Raw genomic sequence first — 26,398 nt, 5'->3', positions numbered from 1 at the left:
CTCTTTTGGGGTAACTTATCTATTTACCTATTTATTTTTGTTAAGGCCAAAATAAAGGGCATTACAATAATCAAGAGCCAAAATAATGAGAACATGGGTTATCATCACTGCTGCTGTATAGAAGAGGAGGACAGACATATCTTAGAGGATGGCCAGCCCCATTTAGGCAGCCTGATTGGGATGTTTGGATGCCCACCAGGGTGTGGGCTAACATGATGGATGGGATGGTGGGATGCAAAGGGATGATGAAAGGAGGTGGCCAAGGGAGTGAAAGTTGGGAGGAAGAGTGGGGAGGAGAGTTACAGGGAGCCCAGAGCAGTGTCAGAGAGATGTCATTTTGACCAGTACACAGCCAAAAAAGAGGAGGTAAAACCAAGAGTGTGAACACAGAAAATTGCTATCTGTTTGAGAAAATAATAGGTACCAGTCCATAATAAAGTGCCTGGGAATTATACATTGTTCCCTATGCTGCTGGCACAGAGAAACGTGTACTCAAGAGAGTGAATGTGGTTAGCTAGGCTGATAGCACAGAGACGCATGTGACGAGGCCAAGAAGCTTGTGCAATGCCCAATGCGTGCGGCCTTGTCCCTCAGCTTTGCACGCCCCATCCACAAGCCCCGTGCCTGACCATTTCCTTTTGAGGCCAGCAAGAACTGCAGGTCCTGATTTGTGGCTGCCTCACACTTGCTCTAGTCCCTGGCATCCATGCAAAACTACAGGAAGAAAGATCAGTAGCATTTTATACCTGTTTTGTATTTATTTTCCGCAGGTGCTGTACTTCCACCTCTGGTGCGCAACAGCATTGCAGCAGCATAGCAGCATTGCTTTAACACTTGCACTTAACTATATTCGCAGGCTCACAACTGGACAGTAATTATGGAAAATTTGATTTAATCAGCAGGGATGACTGTGCTGTTCTATATAAAGTGTTCCTAAGGGAGCTGTTTCCATGGTGTTTAAGCATTAGTGTAAGTCAGATTCCAGCAGCACCTTCCAAGGCTACTGGAGTTAGGGGTTGAAAATAGATAAAAAGATTTTCATTCAAATTATGTACAAAACTTTACAAGGCAAATGGAAAACAAATGGTAGTAAATCTGTGATGTTTTTTATGCATGAACCACCAGGACAGTCTGTTTAGTCAATGCGTACGTCAAGGCAAGTTTCCTAAAACTCCAAAACTCTCTGTGGGCAACTTTTTACATTTGGATATACCTGAATATCCTTGACATATGCTGCATAAATTATTTTCCTTTTCTTTCCTTCCTTCTGTTGATGATTTCATTCTCTGTAAGAAGTATTTTTAAAGAAGTTGTTAAGTGATTTTATTGCTACTATTGCCAATTATGTGCTATAAAACAAACAGCCCATGGGACAATCACAGCGTTTTTGACTACTATGTGTTAAAGACATTCACTAACAGTGATTGTTTAAGTAGGCCATCATGGGTGTTCAACTTTTAAAAATAAATCTATTTAAATTATATATGTGAATGTAGTTATCAAAGCTAAAAATGTAGTTAGCAGCAAACTACTTATAATAGATGAATAATAAATCATAAATAATAAGTATAGTTGTAAATTCAATTGTTTGATTATGCTGAGGAGATGCACTCTAATTTGGAAAAGAAAATTACTTGCAAGTAATTTCAGCACTTGATAACGCTTTTAGGGTAGCAGAGCTTTATGAGCTATATACTCTTTTTTTTAAGTCAAGCATCAAACTTTCTGACAGATTTTGCCCACTGACTTGGTAGTTTTGGGTGTTGCTGTGCCCTGAGTGCAACGGATGTGACAGATAGTGATAAAATAATGAGTGAAGACACTTGTAAAGCAAAATAAGGAAGGCCTTTAAATAAAAGATATTAATATTTTTTCTGATGGGAAGCAAACAACTGTGGTTATCAACAAGACCTAAGCTGTAAGAGAGGGTGAACTGAGTTTTAGTTTTAGGAGAAGACAGAGAACCATTATCTCTAAAGGAAGCAGCAGATGCCTTGGCATTTTTGAATATGGCACAATGAGGAACAAAGATATTATAAATAAACCAGAGTAGAATTCAACAAGAGGCTCTGAAATACATCCTGAGCGAAAACGTAACACTTAACACACTACTCCAGCCACGTCTTACATTACTGGTATAACAGGTTAGATTCTGGATGAATTTCAATAGACCGGAGAAGGAAAAACAACTTACCAAGCGTAGACTTCTGTGCCCAAAAGCCATGTTGATGATCTGCATGAACCTGAGGGGAAAGGAAAGAGGTTGCGGAAAAATACTGGAGACCCTGCATTCAAGGAGCAGTGAGCCTTTTCTACACCTCCCACATGAAGTACTGCACCGGCTTTAAAACCAGTGGGTAAACGCCAGGATTATTAAGGCCCGTGTAAGAGTTCAAGGCTCACCCGGAGCTCGGAGAGTGGCAGTGCTGCTGTGCCCCCAGGACACTCCTGCCCAGGTCCCCAGGTACCTCTGAGGTATGCAGAGCCTTCAGGGATTGCTGTGCACAGTGCTTTACTCCGGTTCACAGGTGCAGCGGGATAGCATTTGCCACACTGCTGAGCTTTTCCAAGAGTCTCCGTTAGCACGCAATAAACAAGGGCAAAACATAGCAATGGTTCATTTCAGCAGGACGAGCGGTCAGATTTCTGGCTACAAAGTGGCAACGCAGAGACACAAATAAACAAAATATAAAAACAATCCCATTTCAAGTCTAGGGAGTGTGGGTAGTTATAGATGTTTGGCCTTTTTTCTCTTTTTATCCAGTGACTCTGCATTGCAGCTATTATAGCAGGGATGCAGGGTCCACTTCCACCTCCTGAATCCAGCCACTACATCTGAACTTGTTGCATTTGTCAATTTGAAGACAGTTACTAGATACTTTCTGCTTTTTCTTCTTTTCTTTATTCTAGAAAATGCAAATGCTAGAGGATGTTGTGATCATGCATCAGAAAACGTTGAAGCTTTTAACATTGCTTCAAGTGAACACGACTCTCCTTTGTTTGATCTCTCAAACTGATACCACAAAAACAAGTCACTCGACTGCAAGATTTGTCTCATGTTATTTTTGCGTTTCTCCTCTGCAGGATCTGTTTGAGAGACATTGGTTTGCAGAGAGATAAACCTCAAACCTGCAAGGCTTCAACAGGTAACCAACAGTTTGTAGGTCCCAGTTTTGGAAGTTAAGAGCACGTGGGCAGGACACAGGAGTGTCTGGCAGGAGGGAAATGAGCGTGCAGCAGCTGCAGACTTCCGCATGTGGAACTGCCTTCCTCTCCTGCCCCTTCCCAGCAGCGCGGCACTGAGCAGCCATGTGCTCCCCCCTCGCTCCCTTCCTCCTCCTTCTTCAGTCACCCTCCAGCGGCAGCTTCCCAGGATGCGATTCCCTGTCGTTATCCCTGGAGCAGGAGGGATCCCGATCCCCTTCAACAGCAGCACCGGCGTCTTGTCTGCTGCATCCTCCTCCCATGCCATGTGGCAGGTTCAGTCTTCGCCTCCACCACGGCACTAACGAGATAAAAGAGGCAGAACAGACACCATGGGATGTAGGCTGCAGGTTACGTCATTGGGGTCATCATCTCCTGTCTCAGCAGCCATTGCAATTATATCACAAAAACTCATGGCCCTATAAGCCTTGAGGTATTCTGACAATATAATATCCACCTGGAAAGAGTCAAAATGGTAATGTTATAGGACAAACAAATGTCATTTACATTAAAAAGATGCATACTGTAGCATAATTAAGAAAAGTAGAATTGTCAATTTTATAAAGTCAAAGACAATATGTTCCTCTGTAAATAACAGCAGCTTGCCCCCTGCATTGTGCAGAATATTCATTCCCATGACACTCTACCAAACCTCCTATAACTTGCTCAATCTTGGACACCCATTTGTTTATATTTTTGAACTTTGAAATGGAATGTCTCTCAGGAGACATTTAAAAATAAAACATTAAAAGGACACACACTTACTGTTGTCAAGGTAATAAATGTGTGCAATGGTCAGTAAAACATTTAGCACCTAAAACAAAGGCAGTTCAGCATCCAATAGCCAAAGTTTACAGGATACACGTGCAACTGTGCCAAAGTGGTGATACACAGTCCCAGCGGTTGCGAGAACCCAAAGCTGGTCTATTCCTGAAGTTTGTGTACATTTGGATCCTGTAACTTAGAGCTCACAAGCCCAAATTTTCCAGTGGGTTACAAGCACTTTGTTCTTGTCGAGGCTCTCTGTTTGAGGATGGCAACCCTCCCCTTGCCTTGATGTTGGCTTTTCCCATCCCAGCTGCACTTCCCTTTCTTGGTCCCTCCGAGGGCATGTTCCCTGGTTTTCCTCACCTCTCTCTGCTCTGCTGTGAAAGTCTTAAGTCTGAAAATGGAAGCTGCCTTTCTCATTTCTTTAGAGGCTCAATCATGGACTACTTAGGCCCACTGTTCCCATGTCAGCAACAAACTGGTTGAGCTATCGCATGACTGACCTTATTCTATGCCAAAATATGCACTCCTTACTTTTAAAAGCAGTCATTTTCAGAGTAATGACATTCCATTATTGACCTTTGCTGGAGTCAAATAGGCATCATGTACACAGCTGAAGCTCCTATGCACTGCTTGAGGCTAATTTCAACGTACATCTACGTTACTGACTTAAAGCAGTACGGAGCAAGGTCCGTGGAGCAGGATATGAAGTGATTTATTGGTATTCCCAGCAGAAGGAGAAGTACAGAAAACACCATTGTACTACTGTGCAAGTTGAAAGTGAGTCAACTTTTTGAGTCTCAATTCTGCTTACCATAACTCAAACAAAACAAAAATCACCTCAATATAAAGACGGATGATGAGGATTTGGAAGAGTTTCTCTATAAGGAGTGATTAATAGACAGGACCATTCACTTTGAGAAAAGGATGATATTAAAGAGATCTATAAAGCATGGAAAGCTTAGAGAAAATTACTAGGAAATGATTTATTTCCCCTTTCAGATAACAGTAGATACAGGGCACAGCTAATGAACTGATCAGTCAATCGGCTTAAAACAAACGGAAGTATTAATTTACACAGTGTCTAATTATTTGGAGGAATATATTGCCACAACATTTCTGGAAGCCAAAATAAAAATAGCTTAAAAAGTTATTGGATGTATTAATGTGAAAAATGTCTTCTTTTGTCTTAAACACTGTGATGTGAGTCAGAAAATTCCTATGCCACAGATTGCCAGAAGCTTGGAAGACATACCGTACTTGGAAGAAAAGTATCATTACATGCTTGCTGCGTTACTCTATTTCTTCCCTCAGCATTTCCTATTGGCCAGTGTGGGTGGAATAAGATAGATCTGTTGTCTCAGGGTGGCTATTTTTATGTATAGATGTTTTTTTAAAAAATATTTTATATTTCATGGATCTGTAAAGACACTAAAGAACGGAAGTTTTTTTAAAAAAGATACAGATGGAAGGATATGGAAAAGCGGTATATTGTGCAATCCTTATCTTTGTAAAACAAGAAAAGAATGAAAATAGGCGTTTACAGAGATGTAAACTACTAGCCTCTTTAATGTCTCATAGCTCTGAAGACTGTAGAAACAGCTTTCAGTTGGATCTCCTTCTTCCTCTCCTACATCATCTATGTTTCAGCCTCCTCTCTAAGCACAGTAGTTCCTTCTAAGCTGATCTTATTCCTTGCAAGGGCTTCTTCAGGGTTTAGTGACACTGCTAAGTTTACAAAGAAGAGAAAACAACATATTGGAGTGTTAGAATGAGCACTGAGTGCAGGGGGAATCCTAGAAACTCAGAAAAACCGTTTGTGAGATCTCAAAAAGTAAATTTTGATTAATGATGCTAGGATTGGATTGAGACAGTGGGGATTAGGCTGAAGTGAGTTGCTGGAGTACTTGGAGGATGTTTTAAATTGACAGCTGAATAGAGTGCAAGGACTACTGTGCATTTTCCTTGGTTTTTGTTTTCAAAGATTTGATATCAGTCCAAATGATTGATTGATAAGTGAAAGGATCAGCAAGTAAAAAATTAATAAAGACCTATAAAACGGAGAACAAATACAGACTAATATTCTTCAGGCTTTATTAACGCTGTTCAAGCTATCTTACCTGCTAAGCAGCTGGTAGTGAACTTTGAACTTGATAATAGCACAAAAACCACACTCACCCCTCAAACCACAGTAGTCACCAGTCTGTTTCAAAAATGTCCAAATAACACTTTGGAAAACAATACTGTATGTACAGCATAGACTCCATGCAGCCACCACATAAGTAGCAATGTATTTGCTGAATGAACTAAATTATGACCATGCTGAACTGGTAAACCTCTTAAGCAAGTAAACAGAAAGCCTGAGGGAGCTCAGGGAATCTACAGGAGCACAGTGTCTTTCGGTAACCTAGGTCCCAGGCTCAAACCCCAGCAATTCCAGTGCAGGAATTCCCTTGTACTCAGTGCAAATTTCAGCATTTTGGATTAGTCAATCTTTAAATGAAGCCCTTTGACACTTTCATCTAATATGAAAAATAGTTGGATATCTAAAATAACCTTAGTAATCATTATTTTTCTAAATAAAGTTTAGAAAGGCAGGTTGAGATCCATTTTTATCTTTATTCTACTTTTCTGGAATTACTCAGTTTGCCATTTGGCTCAGCTGCATGTGATTTAAGAGTCTCATGTTACCATCACATTAAAATGTAGCAATCAAAAAAAATCTTTTCCAGCTAAATCATATGAGCTCGAAAGGACAAAAACAATTTTCCCGGTCACTTATTTCAATAGCACAATTAAACCTGAATCATGACTGGTCCTCAAAGATGAGTTTAGATTATAAAAGTTTATTAAATTTCTCTCTTAATTCTTTGCCCTTAGAATATGGCATCTGGACTCTGCAGTATGAAGTGCAGTTACGGAAACCCAAATCTGTTTGTCATTCACTGCAAGGGTTCATTGTTTGACTTTGCTATTTAAATATGACAGCAAACATCTGACTTTGGACTACCCGTTCTCTAATCCTTGCCTAAAAAACATAGGTATTTTACCTAGCTCTCCATTCTGCATTTCTCTCTCCAAGATGTCTCAAGCGGATTAAAAATGTGGCTTTTAAAATATATGCCTAACCAACTGCTGTTATGCCTTTTTTCTATGGCAGAGAAAGAACATTGCAGGTCGAATATCAGGCATGTTATGAAATCCCTGATGTGTAACAACTGTGGTTTAGACAAGCTGAATGATTCGTCTGATCAGAAGGCAGACAACATGAAAGAGAAATAGTTGTGAGATTATCAGCTGCTGATGCAGAACTTTTGGCTAGGAGCAAAGACCTTTTAAATAACCCTGTAGCCACCTCCAGGCTTGACTAGAAAGACTAATAATATATTCTAGCAGTACTTAATTTATTATATTAAACTTATTTCAGCAGCAACAGAATAGCCTGACCTGTGCATGGGATTAGGTTCCAGTGGAGCTGTTATACTTCAGACTCCTAGAAGCAAAAAGCACTTGACATCTGTGAAAAAGGGCAATAAATATATTACAAAATTTAATGAATCCAATGGAAGCAAAGGTTCAACCAAAGGGGAAAAATAATCATGCTATAAATGTCAATGGGTAGTATGGGCTATTACAAGATTATTTTATTTCAGCTTTTACTAGGATATCATCATTGGTTTCAATTGGCTTGCACCAGAGTGAAACTGGAAAATAAAGCACTTAGGCCTCTTTAATTTATAATGGGATATAAATTATTTGGAACTGAAATTCAGTCAGGCCGATGGCACAATGTCAGAAAGCTTAAACTGCATTCATGCAAAATGTAGATGGATGTTTCTAATTATGTACAAAGGTTAGTGCTTTTATTAGCATCTATATTGGACACTGTGTCAAAAACCAATATGAAGACAAAAGCACAGATCTCTGGGCTCAAAATCAAGCCCATCCATGCTACAGAAGTATCACACTCTAAGCCTACCTCTGAAAGACTTTCTCTGGTCTGATAGCCTCATGTCTGCCTTAGACCCATCTAACTCAGGACCCCATTGCACTCAGCCAATGAGATTAATATACCAAATTTTGAGAAGAAATTAAGTTTCTGCTTACAAATGGAAAATATATACACAATGCAGCTCCTGGAGTGTGTGAATTAGCATCATCACTACAGAGGACAGGAAAGTACAGTTAGACCTGTATTCCATATGTTCCCTTGTAGTCTCAAAAGTAGATGTGATACAGCGAGCAGGGCCATCGCTCTAAGCTGGTCTTATCTTGCTGCAGATGCTAAGGCTCACCAGTGTGACACCAAACACTACGTGGGAGCAGCCCTGGAAAATCTGTTCCCCCACTGGCCAGAGAGAGCCAGTGTTCCTCATAACACAGGAAATTTTGAGATATGGAAATTGAATCCATCTTTCAGACCACTAGACTTCCTCGTGCCTCATACTTCTGTTAAGTATCACAATAACAAAGGTACGTGATAGTTTTCAGTATTTAGCAGAACTCATCACCCCCTCCAAAAACAGCAAAAGGTCCTGCAGAATCCAGAGCGGATGCCTTGACAAGAAGGCAGAACGGCCACTTCTGAAATTATCTTATACATACCAACATTCTTTTCAGTTTGTGAAATTCAATCAATACTGAGCATTTTAGCAGATTTATAAACCATTTCCCTCAACACTTATTCAGAGAATTTTTTCCACCTAAAACCACCTTAAATTATTGAAAATATTTAAGTGTTTTTACCTCTCACAAATGTTACAGTTGCTGGCATCAAAGAGATATTAATACTGACTATCCAAAGAGAAAATAATATAGCCTCTGAAAGGAAACAAAATAAAAATGTGTGGGTCTGGGGAGGAAGGGAGATGGTCAGTGCCTATGCATACATGTCTTCAAATACATGAAAAATAAAGAATCGCAGGTAGAAATTTACTTTCCATTATCTTTCACAACCTTTATAGGACGTACATAAGATACACATGGAAAGATTTCCACCAATTTAAATTGGCTCTCATTCAGTCCATGAGGTATAAAAAAATTATTTCATTATGGATTGGTTGTATATTGTCAGACATAACAGAGGAAGTTTGCGTTTCTACGGCTAGTGCAGCGCCTGTTGTGGAAGAAAAAATCTTCAATTTGCAGTGCCAGCTATTAAAAAACTTTAAACAGACCAAGATCTCAGGTGATCAGATTAATGGACATCTTTTCATCACTAGTATAGTGTGCTTTTTACAACTGGCTGCAGAATATACACAAGAGAGGCTGAATGAACCACGGCGTTGGTAACGAAAACCTGTGGAAAATATTGGAAGGAAACACCCTCCCCTAGCCATAGACACATAGCTACTTGCATAATTGCCTTTGCTTACTTCTTAAAAATTAGTTCGTGCTGGACATGATTGATTTAAATAAAAACATCTGACTATTTTTACCACTAACATTATACATAAACACTTGTCTCTTCATGCTTAGCTTTTGCAAAAGGTAATCAGAAGTATAATTTCCATAATTCATGAGATTGCCTTTTGCTTGGCTTGGTTTGCTGTCACTTTGATTACCACCCGTAAAATCCGCTGGGATGTTACCATTATTGTTCAAAGTGGACTTTATTCTGCTTTTAACCACTTGAAGGATGGCAAATGCTATGAACTACAACGTAACGAACAATACTGCAGCTCCTGAAGCATCAGACACTGACAACCTATTAAACATTCTCTTTCCCTTTACAGAGAGAATATTGTTGGTAATTAGAAGGCTTGGGTGACACTGTAGAGATGTTTTCAGAACCTCTCTACACTAGCAGGCAGATACCTTCTTTATTCAACCTCAGAATAGTCTGAAGCGCACCTTCCTGCACTGGGCACCCCATATCTCCTCTCCACCTTTCATGCCAGCAATTGCTATATTAAATGTGAGGAGAGATGAGCAACAAAACTCTATAGTCGTGCTCTATGACATAAGTTAGAAAACAGCCCAAAACACAATCTCCCTTTAAATATCTCCTTCTCCTTTAAGAACTATTGGTACAAGAGAAGTTGGCTGATTTTGTTAACTTGAGGTGTAGATAGAATTGCCTTCTTCCTTAACATGACCTAGCAGGCTCAAAACACAAGGACAGATAAGCATTTGTCTCTAAATACAGTTTTGATAAGCCTGATTAGAAATGAAAGTAACAATGAAAATAGGGCTCATTAGCTATTCTCCTATCCCAGTATCTTCATAATTTTTCCTGGTATGCACGGCCCTGCACATGCCACTGATAGCCAAATTCTGGCTATTTCCCCACTAAGTTAACGTTGCAGATAGGCCTATTCTTGTTTCACAAGAGCAGTTTTTACTTTTTATGTGAAGATCATTAAGTAGAACATGTGTGCGCATATACACAAATCAGAGCTGCCAGTAAAAATGAAAACATTTTGGAGCTAAGAAGGTAAATAGATCTTTTTCTTTCATGTACAGTCTTCCATTGTTAATCATAGTGTTGCTTTCTTTTGAAGTATCAGAGTAAAATCTAGTATCTTATGTTAATATTAACTTGACATTCATTAGAATAAGCTAACGGAAAATTAAATAGTCTTTGGTTTGAAACAATTTGGTAAGTCCTTACGGATGCAACGTGTTCCTTGCATTAGAGCATATCACTGCTTCTACTTTTCTGATCATATATATTCTCAAAAAATGGTTATATCAATATGCCCAATTCCTAAGATTACACAGAGTATCACTGAAAGAGTCTGTATTAACACAGTGAGTATATAAAAAAACAGGAACAACCACACGTTTTTCCCTCACATTCTCATAACAGCAATAGTCTGCAGACGATACATTTATATTACTATATTAGCTTGAAGTTCAAGGGAGAAAACTGGTTCTTCGGGCAAGGAACACAGGCACAGTGAGGGAACTGACTCACACTCAATTCTCCCTCTCCAGGCAGGACAAACATAAGTGGCTTAAAATATTTGGCTCTTTGAATTCAAGCACACCTATTACTGGCAGTTCAAAAGTAGTGATAGGTAATTCTCTGTGAAAGTAGTCACTATATATTCCCTTTTGTATATTAGGAAAAAAAACACTGCACACAGCACAAGCCAGATTTAAAAAATATATATATTTGTTTGCACTTTGCATGTACAGAAGATTCTATGGTAGAAAAACTCAGGACAGCAAGTCCCGAAATTACTGAAACAATAATAAGTCAGAGCTTTCTTTCAGTGGACTAGGCATAATTTCAGGGCTAAATTCTGACCTTAGATTTGGGGGAGAGGTGCTCTCTGTCTGTGTTTGCAAGTATACATATGCTTGCTTTTTGTTTTTTCACTATGCGTCTCAGGCACCACGCTCTCCTACCTTACTGCAAGAAGCATCTGTCATTTGTCATCTGGATTATTAAAGCTATTTAACTTAGTTTAGCTTAAGTTAACTTATAGAGTCAATGATCTTTACACCTACTGCAGACGTAAGGAAGACAAACTTGTCCATCTTCAAGTGTCTAACCTGAAACTACGAACACAGTTTTCACAATACAAACAGTTAAGGTTATATGCTTCAATATGATATTTGACAAGAAGGAAGCACAACAACCACTGCTCAAACTCATGTGCATGAGGAATATATTATATAAACTCAAAAATGAAGATGAGAAGAGTGATTTTCACTTTACTACGGGGATGAACAAAAACATACGGCCAACCAGGGAAGTAGGACAGTGAAAAAGTTCTCTAAAATATATGTTGCTCCAATACTTTACCAGGCTGCTTGGACTGCAGCTCCTGCTATTGAGACGAGGGGAATACGTAATTGACTACAACAAACTCACTCTCCAAGTAGTGTATGTTGTTTATATACGGCACTCATTTTTAACCGCTGTGACTTGGCACCATCATGTGGCCACTCTGAGTTTGCTCAACTAAAGTAACAATTGACATACTTAGAAAACACTTTGTAATAAATTAATTAGAACTGATAAATTATCTCAGTCTACTTAAGGAGGAGACAATATACATCTTAAATATATGTCCACTGAATTCTGAACAGAGTGTCTTCCAATTATCCTCAGTTTTCTGACTTCACGCTCTATTTAATCTTGGTTGTCTTCATTATCTTTAAATCAGAAGTTGTAAGGCTGGAAAAATTAAAGATATTTTCTGTGCTTGGACTTGTCCCAAAACTTTACCAATACTGTCCAGAAATTAGACTAATAAAGACAACTATCATCTTCTTCACTACAAGAGTAGTGAAAATGATTTACAGCAATAAATAGGTCAGTGTTTTGTTTTTGTATCAGAAAACACTAACACTACAAACATCCCAAAGGATTTAGATTTTCAGCAACTACTACTAGCATGTTGTTTATGCTGCTTGATCCGAACAGTGCATGTATCAGGACAACTCGAGCTACTCAGGTATTCCTTTTGCAAAGTTCCAGGATCAAAATCGGAAGTAATGTACCATGCAATGTAAATTTGTACTCTGGTATGTTTACCTAACATTAAGAGGTAGATAGAAGCAAGTTTCACCCAAGTATTAGTGTGTAAAAGGCCCAAAGCTAAAAGTCTCACAACACTCAGGTTGCTTACACAGAGGCACAAATTTATACCAACCAGACAAACAACTGCTGTCATTTACTCCAGAGTGGAATAATGAGAAACAGCATTGAAATGTATAGGAATATATTTTCAGTATTTTTTTCCTTAAACATACACATCTAGAATCCTTTCAGTAATGAAGTACACTTCATCTTTTTGAGCATAATATTGCTGAATTTGGTTTTGTCATTTTTATGATAAAATACATATTTTAAGTTGAAATACTGTACTGATACTCTTTAATATATATGCAAATTATACACAAATACAAAATTACATTACAAAACTTAACTGCAGTCAAAATCATCTAAATATTTTGCAATAATCTGTACATTCAGACATGTGTCCTGTTTCTAAAAGTACTGCAATAAAAGCAAATGCAGTTTTTCAGATTCCCCAGGCTGAGGTAATGCCCACTTCTTCTTTACATATTGAATGTCTATCAGTCCAGACTCTTTGGCCAGCGCAATTCCTAACAGACCGGTTGTTTTTTCTGGTTCTCCCAGTATAGCCATAGTTACAACTCTGAAATGAAAAGAAGGGGGTTGGTTTTTAATTGAGATAAAATGAATGGAAATTGTTTTTCTTCAAAAGTGTTTTTAGCAGATCACTTATAACTAAATGATTCCTTTTTTTTTGTTTATTGTCATAATGTAATATTCTTCCCTATTTCAAGTCCTAGCATGTTAGCTAGCTTTTCAGGAGATCACCAGTTGCAATTACTTAATGCAAACACACCTTTTATGGAAAATTCTTCCACTGTTTCACAGAGTCCACAATTTCTAATTATGACTTTAAAATTACTTCAAGCTTGTAAAGATGAACTCGTTACTTTACATAGTATTTCCAAAACAGTACAGCCTAACAACTTTTAAAAATACATAATTTTCACCCAAAACTTTACATAAAGTTCTAGTGATACTTTGCTACCATCACTTACTTCATATAAAGTAATGTCAAAATCCAAGGCTATAAGGATTTTCTAAATTTTCTAAATTTTGGTTAGAAAGACATCCACCAAAAATAACTTAAGCCTATGGAAGACAGGGTCCCTGCAGGGCTCCCAGAAGGGAGGAGCGAGAATCCTCTAGACTGTAATTCAAGGAAGGCTAAATTAAGCAACTATTCTGCATCAACGTATAAAGCACCCTCAGTCTCAACACTGACTAGGGGAACGGTACTGTGAGACTACTCTGACAATAGTCTTGGTGAATACAAGCTAATAAAAAACATCTTTGTTTTCTTTGTGATAGTAAACCCAATATATTGCTTTATATTGGTAAATGTATTATATATAGGCATTTAAAAATATTCCCCAAATCTTCATATTTTGCCTGCTTTAAGGATTGATCCTGACTCAGCAAAGCTACCTTTGAACTTAAGCAGTCCAGTGATTTTAGTGAGAACAAAGCTTTTCTCTACACATGAACAGCCACTGCTCCGCGTTCATCCCACTAGTAACACTATACCTGATTTTGATTTATACTAGCATTATTTTTCCTTTATCAGATTGCACAAAATAAGTAAATAAGTGTAAAAACATTTTCACTTGCTATAAAGCCTCTTTCCACAACTAAAGCAGTTTAAAAAAACAACAAACAAAAAAACCCCCACACTTAGAAAAGCCAATTCTAATGAAGATTCAAAGTTAAGCACACCGCCTACAAACTCTAATCAAAAGACAGATAATAATATCCATATTTTATTTAAAATATATATATGTAATGTACTTACTTATCTGATGGAATAGCCTGCTTTGCCACAGGCAACAAATCATTTTCCAGAAGATCCCAAATATAAATATTAGATGACGCATCCAGGACAAAAAACACAGCAGGTCTTGTTAAAGCCCACTGCAGGGCAATAATTGGCTGGCCGTTTGTGCTGTCATTCCACTGCATGAGGGGATACTCTGATGTCATTTGGTGCAATCTAATACTTCCATCAGAACAGCCAACCTATACCAGAGTCAAAAATAAAATATTGCCTGGGAAAGAAACAAACTAAGCAGGACAAAAAGTACAAGTCTATTCTTGAAAATATCAGGCGTGTAAATAAAATTACATGACTCAAGCGGCAAATGTCTATCATACTTCGCTCTGTCCAGTTCTAATTTTAAATATGATTGGTCAGATTTGAACACACCCCACAGGATGGGTCCCCTGCCAGCCAGGCATACCCCGACAGGCCGTCCGCCCGCAGGCTAGCTGCGGAGCACTGGTGTGAAGAGGAAGCAGGGCACGGAAGGCCCACAGATCACCCTTTCACAGCAACAGAAATATCTTGTCTCTGAAGTGACTATGTTACTAAGACATACATGACAGGAGTGAGAAGTACATGAGGTTACATTTACAGCAAAAGACCTGCTAGCTGTGCAGAATTTCAGTAAAAGCAAATAATAAGTTATAAAGGTAATGGCTAAAGCCAGATTGCCATTTACTTCTGTAAGTCAGACTCTCCTTCTTTCAAAGTAAAGCTCAAATACCAGGACACAGTATTTGTTTGCCATGCTTCATTATAGACCTGAATTAGTAACATAAATCACCTGTCACGTCTAGTTAAATATGTCAGATTGGAAATCTTCTCTCAGTAAGTAATCAAACAAATGAAAGTCTCATTAAACTAAAATGCTTTCATACCAGAAATAGTGGCTTTCCAAAAGGGGAGAAATCAATTGCATTGACGCTTATTGATCTTAGTCCACTCTGCTGCGGTCTGAATAGCTTTGGAGGAACTCTTAAATTGTGTCTTATACCATGGCCTACCAGGCCCTGTGAACAATTTAAAGAAAATGAATAACAAAAAACCAAAAATATTTTGGCATTATCAGTATTACAAGAAAAAGTTAAACAATTCACAAAGCTGCTGCCTTGAAAGATCCTCAATAGCAAACAAACGTGACTAAATTTTAATAATAGCCTCAAGTTTTGTATACAGCGTACCAACAACATTCCAAGTAAATGTGGCAGCTTTCAAAACCAAAAAATAACAGTGAAATGAATTTTAGAATACTACTCACAATATTTGTTCCAACAACGAAATGATTAGGATTAGAAGAGAGAAACTTAATTGTCAGTGTTTGTGGCATTCTCAAGCACATATCCTTTGAGAAAAGGCTGGGGAAAATATAAAGGTCAAAGATGATATAAACATAGAGGAATTTGCCTCCTAAAGCTATGCAAGTACATTACAAGAAGCCCTTGTTGTTCTAAAATATCTATGAACACCTCTAGGAAAAGTATGCATTAAAAAATTAAAAATCAATGCACATATTGTTAAATATATCTCATATAACAGTAAATTAACAAGGTATAGGACAAATACCTTTGTCAGACACACATGTAAAATCTAAAAGCCACAATTTTCTTACCTGCTATTCAATTCTATAGTAGAACTATGCACTAACTTCACTTTCCCTCCAGGAATTAAACCTACAATTACACAAAATAATTTTTAAACAAAAAAGACTTAACTGCAGCTGATTTAAGCACTTTGCACTAAAAAAAAATGCTATAACAAAACTAAAACTTAGGCTAAAAAAATAAAAGGAAACTTCATAATTAAGTTGTTTCTTATAGATACAGTTTATGATATGTAAGAACCTTCCATCATTTAGAATAATTTACTTCAGAACTCAAATCTGAAGATTTGTGATCTTTGACAGATATCAAAGAAAGAGGACAGAGAAAGGGAAACATGTTTGCTGTTTAAAAACAAAGCTTATCAAATAGAAACTCAAGGTTTTTTTTTTTTTTTTTGCAGTATGCATATAGCATCATGCAATATTACTCTAAAAAACCCAACTCAATCAATGGTGAAAATGCACATTTATGTCAGTTGGATCCTTGGCAGTAAATTATAGTAACGAGAGACTGTAATAATGCTTCCATAATGTTGCTTCACATTATTTGTTAGTAAAGAACAGCAAATTCAGAACAAATAATTCAGATTATTAAAACCCAAAAGCTTTCTGAAGAGGAAAAGATGCATGCTGGCAACAGTACAGTTGTGTCCAACATATCATTTCGAAATGTACCTCTCCACAGAAATAAATACCCAGCTTTAGCAACTTAATATAGCTACACAATGCATAGGAGCTTATAAATTAGAAAATCGATCAAAACTTTTAGTATACAATACAAAGCATCACTTTATTTTTTGTATATGCATTTTAAAAGGCATCAGCATTTTAATCACTGCCTTTTCTAGTTAGCTAAGGATGTCAGCCTAAATTTGTTCAAAGAACAAAAAAATATACTTTTCTTTATTCCCAAATAACCCAAAATGAATGGGCTTTACATTTTTATGGGATCTTTCGTCTCAGATCAAATTAAGTACCTTTCCAAAAGGGGAACTGTCGTGATAATTATCAAAATGGAGAGGCAGGCAACAATAAAAACATTATAAAAACTTTGGTTTGAGTTAAAGAAAGAACAGGAAGACTCGGAAGGACATAAAATCTCATAATCCTTGAAAAAGAGCTATCAGAGGGACACAGAAAACTGCTTTGACATTCTAAGAAATGTGGTTGTCTGTGGTGGCAACTGCCAAAACAGGATTAGCAGATGAGATTCAGAAAGTAGTGAAGACCAGACTCATGATGCCTAACCTATAACCCAAAATATCAGGTATATGTCCTATTCAGAATGAATCTTTACCTTAATTATTCTGCCTTCATTTGAACTACTTGTTGTCATCAGTGACCCTTCTTTCTGAGTCACTTCATAATCCCCAAACTCATGCACTTAATTCTCTCTAATGGACAGTACTTACCTAAATCAGTCTGTGAACCAGCTAAATCCACTTTTTGTAGTTCAACAACTACCTGAAAAGTCAATATTCAACATTAACAATAAATATTTACCAGCCTGCAATTTGTTTTTAACTAGTTGTAAGAATGTATGAGATAACTCTAAAGAAATGTTTAGATAGATAATTCTAACATTACAATGATTACAGGTAGATTATCCATCCCCCTCAATCCCACGCAACGCTAGAATAGCTTCAAATGTCTGCTGGATATCCACTGCTGCAAGTGTTACAAGGCAGAAAATAGGAAATCACTTCCTATACTTAATCACTAGTTGGCATCTATGCAAGAAAAAAAAAATCCTGTGCTTTTCAATATCCTTTCAAGAACTCCAAAGAGCAGATCATTAGGCCTGAACCTGTTGCTCCTGAAGTTACTTAGAGCGTTAAGGAGCTTTACTATCCATATACAAAAGAAATATTTTGTACTCTTATTATTCCACTGAGCCATTCAGTTCCTTAAACAAGATCAACTCAAACATGAACAGTAGGTTTGTCCCAGGGATACCTGGGACAAAGCCACCTGAGAGAAAGGCTGAAAAGCATCTGATACGAAATAAAAATATCAGCAAGAGTAAAAGAACAACAGACCTGGGGCTTACCCGCCTCTCATATTTTAGAAAGAGCAATTTTATCCATAGATTTCACCATTTTGCCTCTTGAACATTAATTGGATATAAACTATTAATGTGACTTCCCACATACATTCAGTACAGTCTCTGATACCACTGTGACTCAAAAAAAATAAAGTAGGTGGGTGAAAGAAGATCAAAGTTCACTATCTAATTCATAGCAATATGTGAACATATCCCCATGAAGCAGAACTGCTGATCACATGTCTTCATGAATTCATGTACCTGTGTAATATTTTAACATCCTGGCATTAGGAAGGAGGGTCAAAGATTTTGACAAGAATTCCAGTGGTGTTACTGTACTTTTCAGGGAGGCAATTCTCCTAAGAAAACGCAAATGCGTGTTGCTATACGTGAAGAAGTATATTATTATTACAACATTTGATACTCTCTCTTTTTTCATAAATGTATTACTCACCCACATATTGAGGATTCCATTTTCATCCATTGAGGCTATCTGAAATGGACAGTCTGACATTTCTATGGCAGGAAGAGTAACAATTTATATTGGTTATATGGTTGGTCATAAGAAAATTTAGGCAAAGAGCACAGGAAGAACTGCCAAGTACAGTCATATATTTTTTGTGCTATCAGACATAAACCACTTGCTCCACTGATTTAGATAGGGTTTTTTTTGGATATTACGGAAGCACCGAGACCATCTCCAAACGGAGCTTTTGGCTGATAACTTGTTTTAGCATGGACAAATAAAACATGGTCTTGAAAATAGAGATGATAACAAGCACGTACCCACATTTGTGGTAAAGCCACACTGAACAAACATTACATGAAAACGAAACCAGAAAATTAACATGGATGTTGCATGCAGTTGGTACTACAGAGAACTTAAAAGGCAGAATGCAATTACAAATTGGAATCTGGCTAGGATATACTTCTTTACAAGATACCTAAAGAATTACATGCATTGATCCTTTAAAGAGCAGTTTACATACCCTCCTGATAAGAGAGGCTTGAGAGCCCATAATTCTGCTCAGCGTAGAGAGAAGTTAAGACAGGTTCCACTGCTAGTATAGGAGAGGTGTGGTTTACTGAGTTCAGAATACCATCTGTAATTAACAATAATTAAAAGGTAAGCACTATATTATTTTCAACAAAAATAACAACAAAACCCTAATCATTTTTTGGCTTATAGGAGTATGGTGACTACAAAGAAAGAACGGCAAATAACAAACTTCATAAATAATTACTTTGTAAAAGTCTCAAATACCATAGTGTGAAATGTTTCCTAAATGAACAGAAAAACTACTAGGTAAATCAGTGTTTCACTATTCTTTTTTACTTTTCATTTTTCACATTGCTGCTGCATCGCTTATGTGATGCAATCCGACATTTCATTAAAATCTCCTGTTTCTTGGTTTCCCCATAAAGAGAACTATGTTAATTTCAAGCTCCATAAGCAACAATAAATATTTGCTAAATAGGGAAGACAATATTGAGAGAATGCGACTCTTCCAAAGCATTATTTAGTAGAAATTACCCTTAAACAAATAGTTCACTGTAAGAAAATCTGTATTTACCCTTTGATAAGCTTTTAGAATAAATGTGTATTTACAGCAATTTCAATATGTATTCTTTGTCAGATCCTCTTGATTTCTAGACTTGCTCTGTACATCGAACCTATCCCCATTTAAGACTAACGCTATAAGGCTTCCTAAGAACGCAGCATGAAAATCTGTTTGCTTATATAAGCAATTAGATGAAACCATATACACCTATTTGAATATTGGCATCCTACACATTTGACTACTGGCACACTATTAACGTAAGACCAAAAGTCTTAAATCTACTTAAAAAAAAAAACAAAAAAACACTATTAACAACCAACTAAAATATATTGTATTCCTACTGCAATATATATTTTATGCCTACTTCAATTAGATATGCTTAGGAAGAAGAGGAGGTTTTGTGGGTTTTTTGGTTTGTTTGTTTGTTTTTTTTTTTTTTTTTTAAGACTAATATCTCAGTATACATCAAGTGGTAGCTCCCGCTCAAAAGAAGGAAAAATAAATAAAGGAGGACTCATTTTGCAAAAATAAAACTACAAATGAACAATTGCTATGGGTTATTTTTCACTCTGGGATGCAACACACTGCCAGCCAGAATGGCACCAATTTACACTTGAGATTGAGATAAATCAAGGGTCAAACTGATGGAACGTGCATCTTATTACTGATCTCTTAACATACACCTACATACACTTAGAACTGCTCTGAGATTAATGACTCACTCGTCTAGATAAATTTGCATGGACACACCTTGGTAGTAGGCATAAAGACCTAACTGACTTCCATCAGATTCATAAAACTGTAAGGCTCTGATGCACCAGTTCAACTGCAGAATCAAGTACTTTGGCTTGGATCTCCTAGTATGTCATTTATATTCCCTAAATGAACTTCTGTAACTTTTGCATTTGTCGCCTACAGATTACAAGAAAGTTTACAAGAGTCTACGTTATTTTGATCATACACTAACAGAACAGAAGTATAGAACAAAGGAAGAAACACAATGTCAAGAAAATGTAAAAAGATGAAAGTGGAAGTAGGTCACCCAAAAGCACTTTTGAAAAGTAAACTTTCTTCTGGCTTCCCAAAACATATGCAACACTGATTTAGGCCATCTCTAAACTATGGAATACTATGGAACGAATACCACATTATTTTTGTTGCTCTACTCCTCTACCATTAGGAACCTGGAAGAAACATGCTATGACTCCCAACTGGTTCAAACGCTAGAGGTCTTGCTCATGTGGCAAGCAAGATGAGAGGAAAGCGCATGCCCAGATCTTGCTTCCAACATGCAACTCAGACATTTCTAGAGATACTGAACCAGACAGCTCTTAGGCCTCAAAGCGTGGACACAGCTTCAGAATTCCTTCAACAAAAGACTAAATCTATGGAAATGAGAATTCAGCTTACTCTGTTATCCAGACCACCTCTGACACCTGGCCTTCCTATCTAACCTTAGCTGCTAGTTTGATGTACAATTATTAGCTTATATACTACTTGCTTACAATTATGTGATTCCCCAGAACTATTCGTGTACCCTGAGCTTACAGTATCATAAAAAGACACTTGTAGATGTAATAAAAATATGAGAAATTCCTAAAATTTTACATTGCTATAATAATTGATAGATTAATGAGCAATAAACGAGCACAATCCTAACTCAAATTCTAGAGTATCTGGATAGAATCCAGAACTGATAGCTACATAGGCTGGATTTTCAGAAACGTGTAAGGATGACATTCAATGTGAAGAACTCCAATAGGTGCCTCTATATGAGCTAGTTTTCTAAGATCTTTACAGTGCACTAAATCTAACAATACAATCAGTTCAGCTAATCATTTACAGATATTTACATTAGGTCGAGCTGAATAGCTCCCTAGATCCCACAGAGTTGCACTCCACTGATTCTAAGAGAGCTTATATATGTAAGCATTTAGATACGTATCTCATATGCATACAGTTACACAGAGAAACCTAGATTTAGGTGGCATAATTTGCAAACTGAATCGAATGTCTAAAAGACTTTTGAAAAACTATGAGTTTTACTGTCTTAAATTACTTCAATTTTTAAGAAATCCCTCAATTTTAATAAGTGGAGTTAGATGTAGATTAAACCGAAATGTAAATTATATTAAGGCAGATAACATGATGCAAATTGATTACACTAATGATTTCAGATGAGGTCATAGCTGAGTAGTCCATTTTAGTATTAAAATGCTCCTTAGAGTCTGCATCTGATCCACCTCTCTATTCTCATTGCTTGGTGTATATTTTCACACTGGCTTACATTCCTTTACAGCCATTACTGATAGGTAACTTCTACTAGACTAAATACAATCTCTGATGTGGCTAAATAAGACTGTTGAGAGACAAAGTTCTTCACAGAATTTGTAGTGGACAGTTATTTCCTATAAAACGACAAATTAAAACATGCAGGTACTAACCAGTGGAAAATGTTGGAACTCTAAATGCCCAATCAGTTCCACCGAACGTCATTTGAGGGTGCATTCTTGAGTCCTCGCGAAGATCCCACACCAACAACGAACCATCAACTGTTCCAGCGAACACTAACGTTGTTTTACTGGGACTAACGCAACAACTTTGCACCTATTAAGGCAGCAAAAATTTACACCATTAAAAATCAAGAAACAGACTGATAATTTGATAACTTGAAATACGTTTGCTCTTTGTAGGCATACAAAAAACATGACCATCATAAAGTTCTACTGTTAGAGAAAATAAATACATGATTGTAGGGTTTTGCTCATTAGGGTCAAATGTGCTTTTTTTAAAAGATGATACCACTTGCAGCAAGACAGAAAAACAAAATAGACATAATAAAGTCATTCATGCAATAGGCAACTACACAGTGTTTTTAAACCATACCTCTGAGTCACATATTAAAACTTTCTGTGGACTGGAAGGCTGCCAGATGTTCCAGACACATATGAGGCTCTTTCTGTTCAGTAAAGTAACACCTACGTTCTCAGGTAATCCATGAGCAGAAAGTAGCATCTGCCTCTGAATTTGAGAGACATACAGGCAAGATATTTTTCGCTCTAAATCACACACACACAAAAAAAAAAAAAAGAAGAAAAGGAAAACTCACTGTAAATGAAAAATAATAATAAGCTGCTATGGCAACAGTCAAAGAAGCTAAGGTACAATTAGGAAGAAAACATCTATTAACAGTGGGTTGCTTTTGATGCTATACCAGAAAAGGGGAGGAACTGAACAAGGAGTCCAAAAAACTGAAAGGAAGTAGGAAGCAAAAAGGAACAGAGTCAGGAAGTTAACAGAATTCTGGGCATAAGCAGGTCAATCAAAGAACCTGATCTGATGTAAGTATATATACTGAAAATTAAGCTAAGTCTCAAACAGGAAACAGACAGCACAGGCCAGACTATAGAATCAACCTATGCATTCTTCTGCTTCATCATATGTGCTCATGCTAGAAAATGCATGTTTATCATGCTGTGATAGGTTTTCTCACTCCTAATTATGGGTGTTTTAGTTTTCATTTTTTTTTCATTTGAACTTTTACTCTTTATATAGGGAAAATATAGCTGCTGTTCAAATATATCAGGCTATATTCTCCCAGTTCAGTAAGCTTGCTTTATTTGTAACTTGGGACCTACTGCCAGCAAAAAGAGCCTAAATGACGTGATATCCTTTGGCATGGGCCTTCAACAACAGTTCAAGAAAATTCGCCTATGACCCCTATGTCACGCTGATCACCGGCTATATTTTTGGCTCTATGGCAACTACGCTCTGATATTCCCTGCGTGAAACCAATCTGCACAGAGTTACAGCAAGATTAGACGAATAAAAAGAAGTGAGCTTCACATTATCTTTATATTCTGATACAAACCGTTTGCAATTCAGTCACAATAAAGAGCCTGGCACTTTGCACAAGGAAGAAGAGTTCTCACTGCCTACTAAAAGGTGTATAATAAAGTTCCCTTACCATGGAGGAATGGCTGGTTAGTATTTAACTGGAAACAGCTGTCACTAATAGATAGACTCGTTTGTCGAGATCTTAGCTTCCACCTGGGTTGTGTTGCAACTCGATCCTCCTCTAGCAAAACAGCAATCACCTTTCAAACAAAATTACATTTACAGAAATGAAAAGGTCACCTTATCTTTCAGCTATGCTATCTGTAGCTTTCAAAAGCATATGGATGAATTTGGTAAAATTTTACCCACTCTCTTGCTACTTTTATATCTTTGCAAGCAGGACTTAATAGAGCTCTAAAATTTGCAGAGCTCTGGTTCCATTCCTTTGCAGAGAGATCAATCTTACCGATAATGAGTATTATTTAAGTCATTTATTTAAATTATTCAGAAGTAGTACTGTAAGTGATCTACCATACCGTATATTTATGCTCACAACTCACAAAGGAATTAAGTTCGTAAGTGTACCTGGCAAGCAGACCGGAGAAAATTTGCTAATCTTTGTGAATCAATTTTAGGTGATAGAGCACTATTCACTGACATCTCCTGGCTGTTTAAAGGACCTACAAAAAACAAAACCAAATGTGAAGCTTCAAAAAGGCATCAGTTAGTCAAGCTGCAAGAACAATGTAGCGTTTAAGTACGATGAGGATGACAGAAATCAACTTTTCTTCAGCAGCAATGATGGTACGGAAAAACAAGATCTGTTAGGGAATCGTATCTCCTGCCAAGAGAAACAACAGTCTAGGAGGACAGAACTCTTTCCTTCCCTGTCCATCAGGGGCTGGGATCAGATCAGGGGATTCAGAGCATCTGCAGCAGCTTGCTATTGGCACAACTTGCCCCACTTCAAATCCTGAAAATAGGAGTATTCAAAAGAGAAAACCTATGTGCATACATCCAGACATGACCATGACTAAAATGTTCTTCACCTCCGGACACAAGGGCACTTTCTCCTGGATGCTGTGTCCATTTCTCCAACGTCTCAACTTCCTCTGTCTGAATGTCTCTCTCAATATTATCCTCATTACACTGAACATAAGCCTAAAGCAGAAAGATAACATATGGGTAACACAGCTAAGAATGACAGAGCATAATTGAATAGAACTTAAATATTCATTTTAAATTGATACAGAAAGTATACAGAAAGTCCATTATAAATTAGGGAAGGAACACAAGAGACAGCTCTTTTCTAACTGAGAAAGGAGGCATACGGCCTGTCTGGCCAAAAAGATGTGATATTACTGCTTTATGATTATTAAGGATGAGAGATGAAAAATAATCATTTATTACTTTACTGTCCTATTAGCTTTAGGAACTTCCTTTGTAAGGAAAATTGTTTTCCAAAACAAGAATCAGCACTTCTAGGATTTATGCATTACTAAAAATCAATTACCCACCTGTTTAGTGTTCATTTTACCAAAATTCCTGATATACATGTCGTACTCATTTACAGGAGGCAAATCCAATAATGAAAAACTAACTGAGAAGTCCAGATCAATTAGTTGGAGAAGTTCTGAACTCCGTTTTCTTTAAAATGTATTACAAAAGAGAAATACAAAAACAGTTAAGACTAAGTATGTGGCATTCTAAAAGAAAAACGACCTGATATTGCACAGTACTACAGATTTAACAATACCTTGATTGATGTGAACTGAAACTGCATCAAAGTTAATTCATAGATAAATATATATCAAAACAAATACATATAATACTGCTGAGTTCTCATTTAATGTGACAGAGATAATGATCATATTTGAAAACGGGGAAATTACATGGTTTATTATACACGCAAGCCCAAATTTTCAGAAGCCTGGGAACATCTCGCTCCACTACTCAAAAGCTGTTCTGTGAGATAACAGATGAACATTAAATTCTTCCTGCAATTAGGATGATGGCTAATACTCCTGAAATCACTTTATACGTATGTACAACTATAGGTGCACATACTTCAGAAGGATGAACTATAGTAGGCCTGTTTTTGTTAGTCTTATTCAAATCTGTTTTGAATGACCTCCTAAGCTACCTCCAGTGGTAATAAACTGCCTTAACTTGCACCTCTTTACCTTCAACAGGAAAACAAATCAAAATCACAGTAATCCTAATATATATTTTAAGTATATATATGAAATACATTTATTGTTGGTTGATGACCTATGGACATGAATACTGACCTCTTCCCCAAACGGTAGCCCTCCAAAAGCCATCAATTATTGGACTAGCGGCCTTAAGCTAAACTGTATGAAAATGCGTAGTCAGGATAGGTGTACAGGTCAGATGTATGCATTTTTCCACCTCTATTTTTCTTTTGTTTAGAACAAGCTTGTCACATCACACACTTTGTAAGATACCTGAATCTCTTTGTTCTATGAGCTACCAAATCTTTCCATTTTCCTAAATTACATTGCTGGAATGACAAAAATTAACTTACCTGCCTTACTTATTTATGGCTTCCCTGATCCAACTTGCCTCATTCCTTTTAATTTTTGCCAACCCCAACTCTTAATTTTTTCATCTTTTCCCACAAATAAAACTACATTTAGACTATTAATTGGAGATTAAGACCATCTTCATATATTGCATCTTGCTCTGACAACATGCTAAAAACATTTATGTGACATTACTTGTCATCATCAACTAGAGTGAGATTTCTACTGCCTCACTGTATGATAATGTGTGGATAACTGCAGAGGTATCAGTCTTGTCACATTTTACAAGATGATCTGTCTAGTTTAATGCCGTAACACTGTTGAGATATTATTTAAGAGTTAACTGCGTAACTGGATACAGATGTCTGTTTACATGTTAATTCCACTCTGCTGCTGTAGCACAGATTTCTGGACAATAGGAAAACTGTTGTCGTCTTTTCCCTTTTTCTATTTCACTTCCAGGTTTTTCTTTTTTTTAAATG

The 26,398-nt window shown here is 37.0% G+C and overlaps 1 protein-coding gene across 3 annotated transcripts in view; it reads right to left on the bottom strand.

Annotated features, from left to right (window-relative positions):
- Window positions 1-12,633: 12,633 nt before the first annotated feature.
- The window catches only part of DYNC2I1 (dynein 2 intermediate chain 1), a 37,671-nt gene continuing 23,906 nt past the window's right edge, over window positions 12,634-26,398 (bottom strand). For all 3 annotated transcript variants that reach the window (XM_009683937.2, XM_068934291.1, XM_068934292.1), the window contains exons 11-24: window positions 24,888-25,017; window positions 24,420-24,531; window positions 23,956-24,050; window positions 23,501-23,630; window positions 22,420-22,592; window positions 21,978-22,140; window positions 18,961-19,074; window positions 18,426-18,487; window positions 17,340-17,391; window positions 15,937-15,997; window positions 15,586-15,682; window positions 15,206-15,337; window positions 14,301-14,524; window positions 12,634-13,091 (exon numbers count right to left, since the gene is read on the bottom strand). In XM_009683937.2, coding sequence (XP_009682232.2) covers window positions 12,920-13,091; window positions 14,301-14,524; window positions 15,206-15,337; window positions 15,586-15,682; window positions 15,937-15,997; window positions 17,340-17,391; window positions 18,426-18,487; window positions 18,961-19,074; window positions 21,978-22,140; window positions 22,420-22,592; window positions 23,501-23,630; window positions 23,956-24,050; window positions 24,420-24,531; window positions 24,888-25,017 — 1,717 coding nt within the window. In that variant the 3' untranslated portion in view covers window positions 12,634-12,919. The remainder of the gene's footprint in view (window positions 13,092-14,300; window positions 14,525-15,205; window positions 15,338-15,585; window positions 15,683-15,936; window positions 15,998-17,339; window positions 17,392-18,425; window positions 18,488-18,960; window positions 19,075-21,977; window positions 22,141-22,419; window positions 22,593-23,500; window positions 23,631-23,955; window positions 24,051-24,419; window positions 24,532-24,887; window positions 25,018-26,398) is intronic.

Source organism: Struthio camelus, chromosome 2, assembly GCF_040807025.1.
Source record: "Struthio camelus isolate bStrCam1 chromosome 2, bStrCam1.hap1, whole genome shotgun sequence".
NCBI lineage: Eukaryota > Metazoa > Chordata > Aves > Struthioniformes > Struthionidae > Struthio > Struthio camelus.
This window is presented reverse-complemented; position numbering and strand designations above follow the sequence as displayed.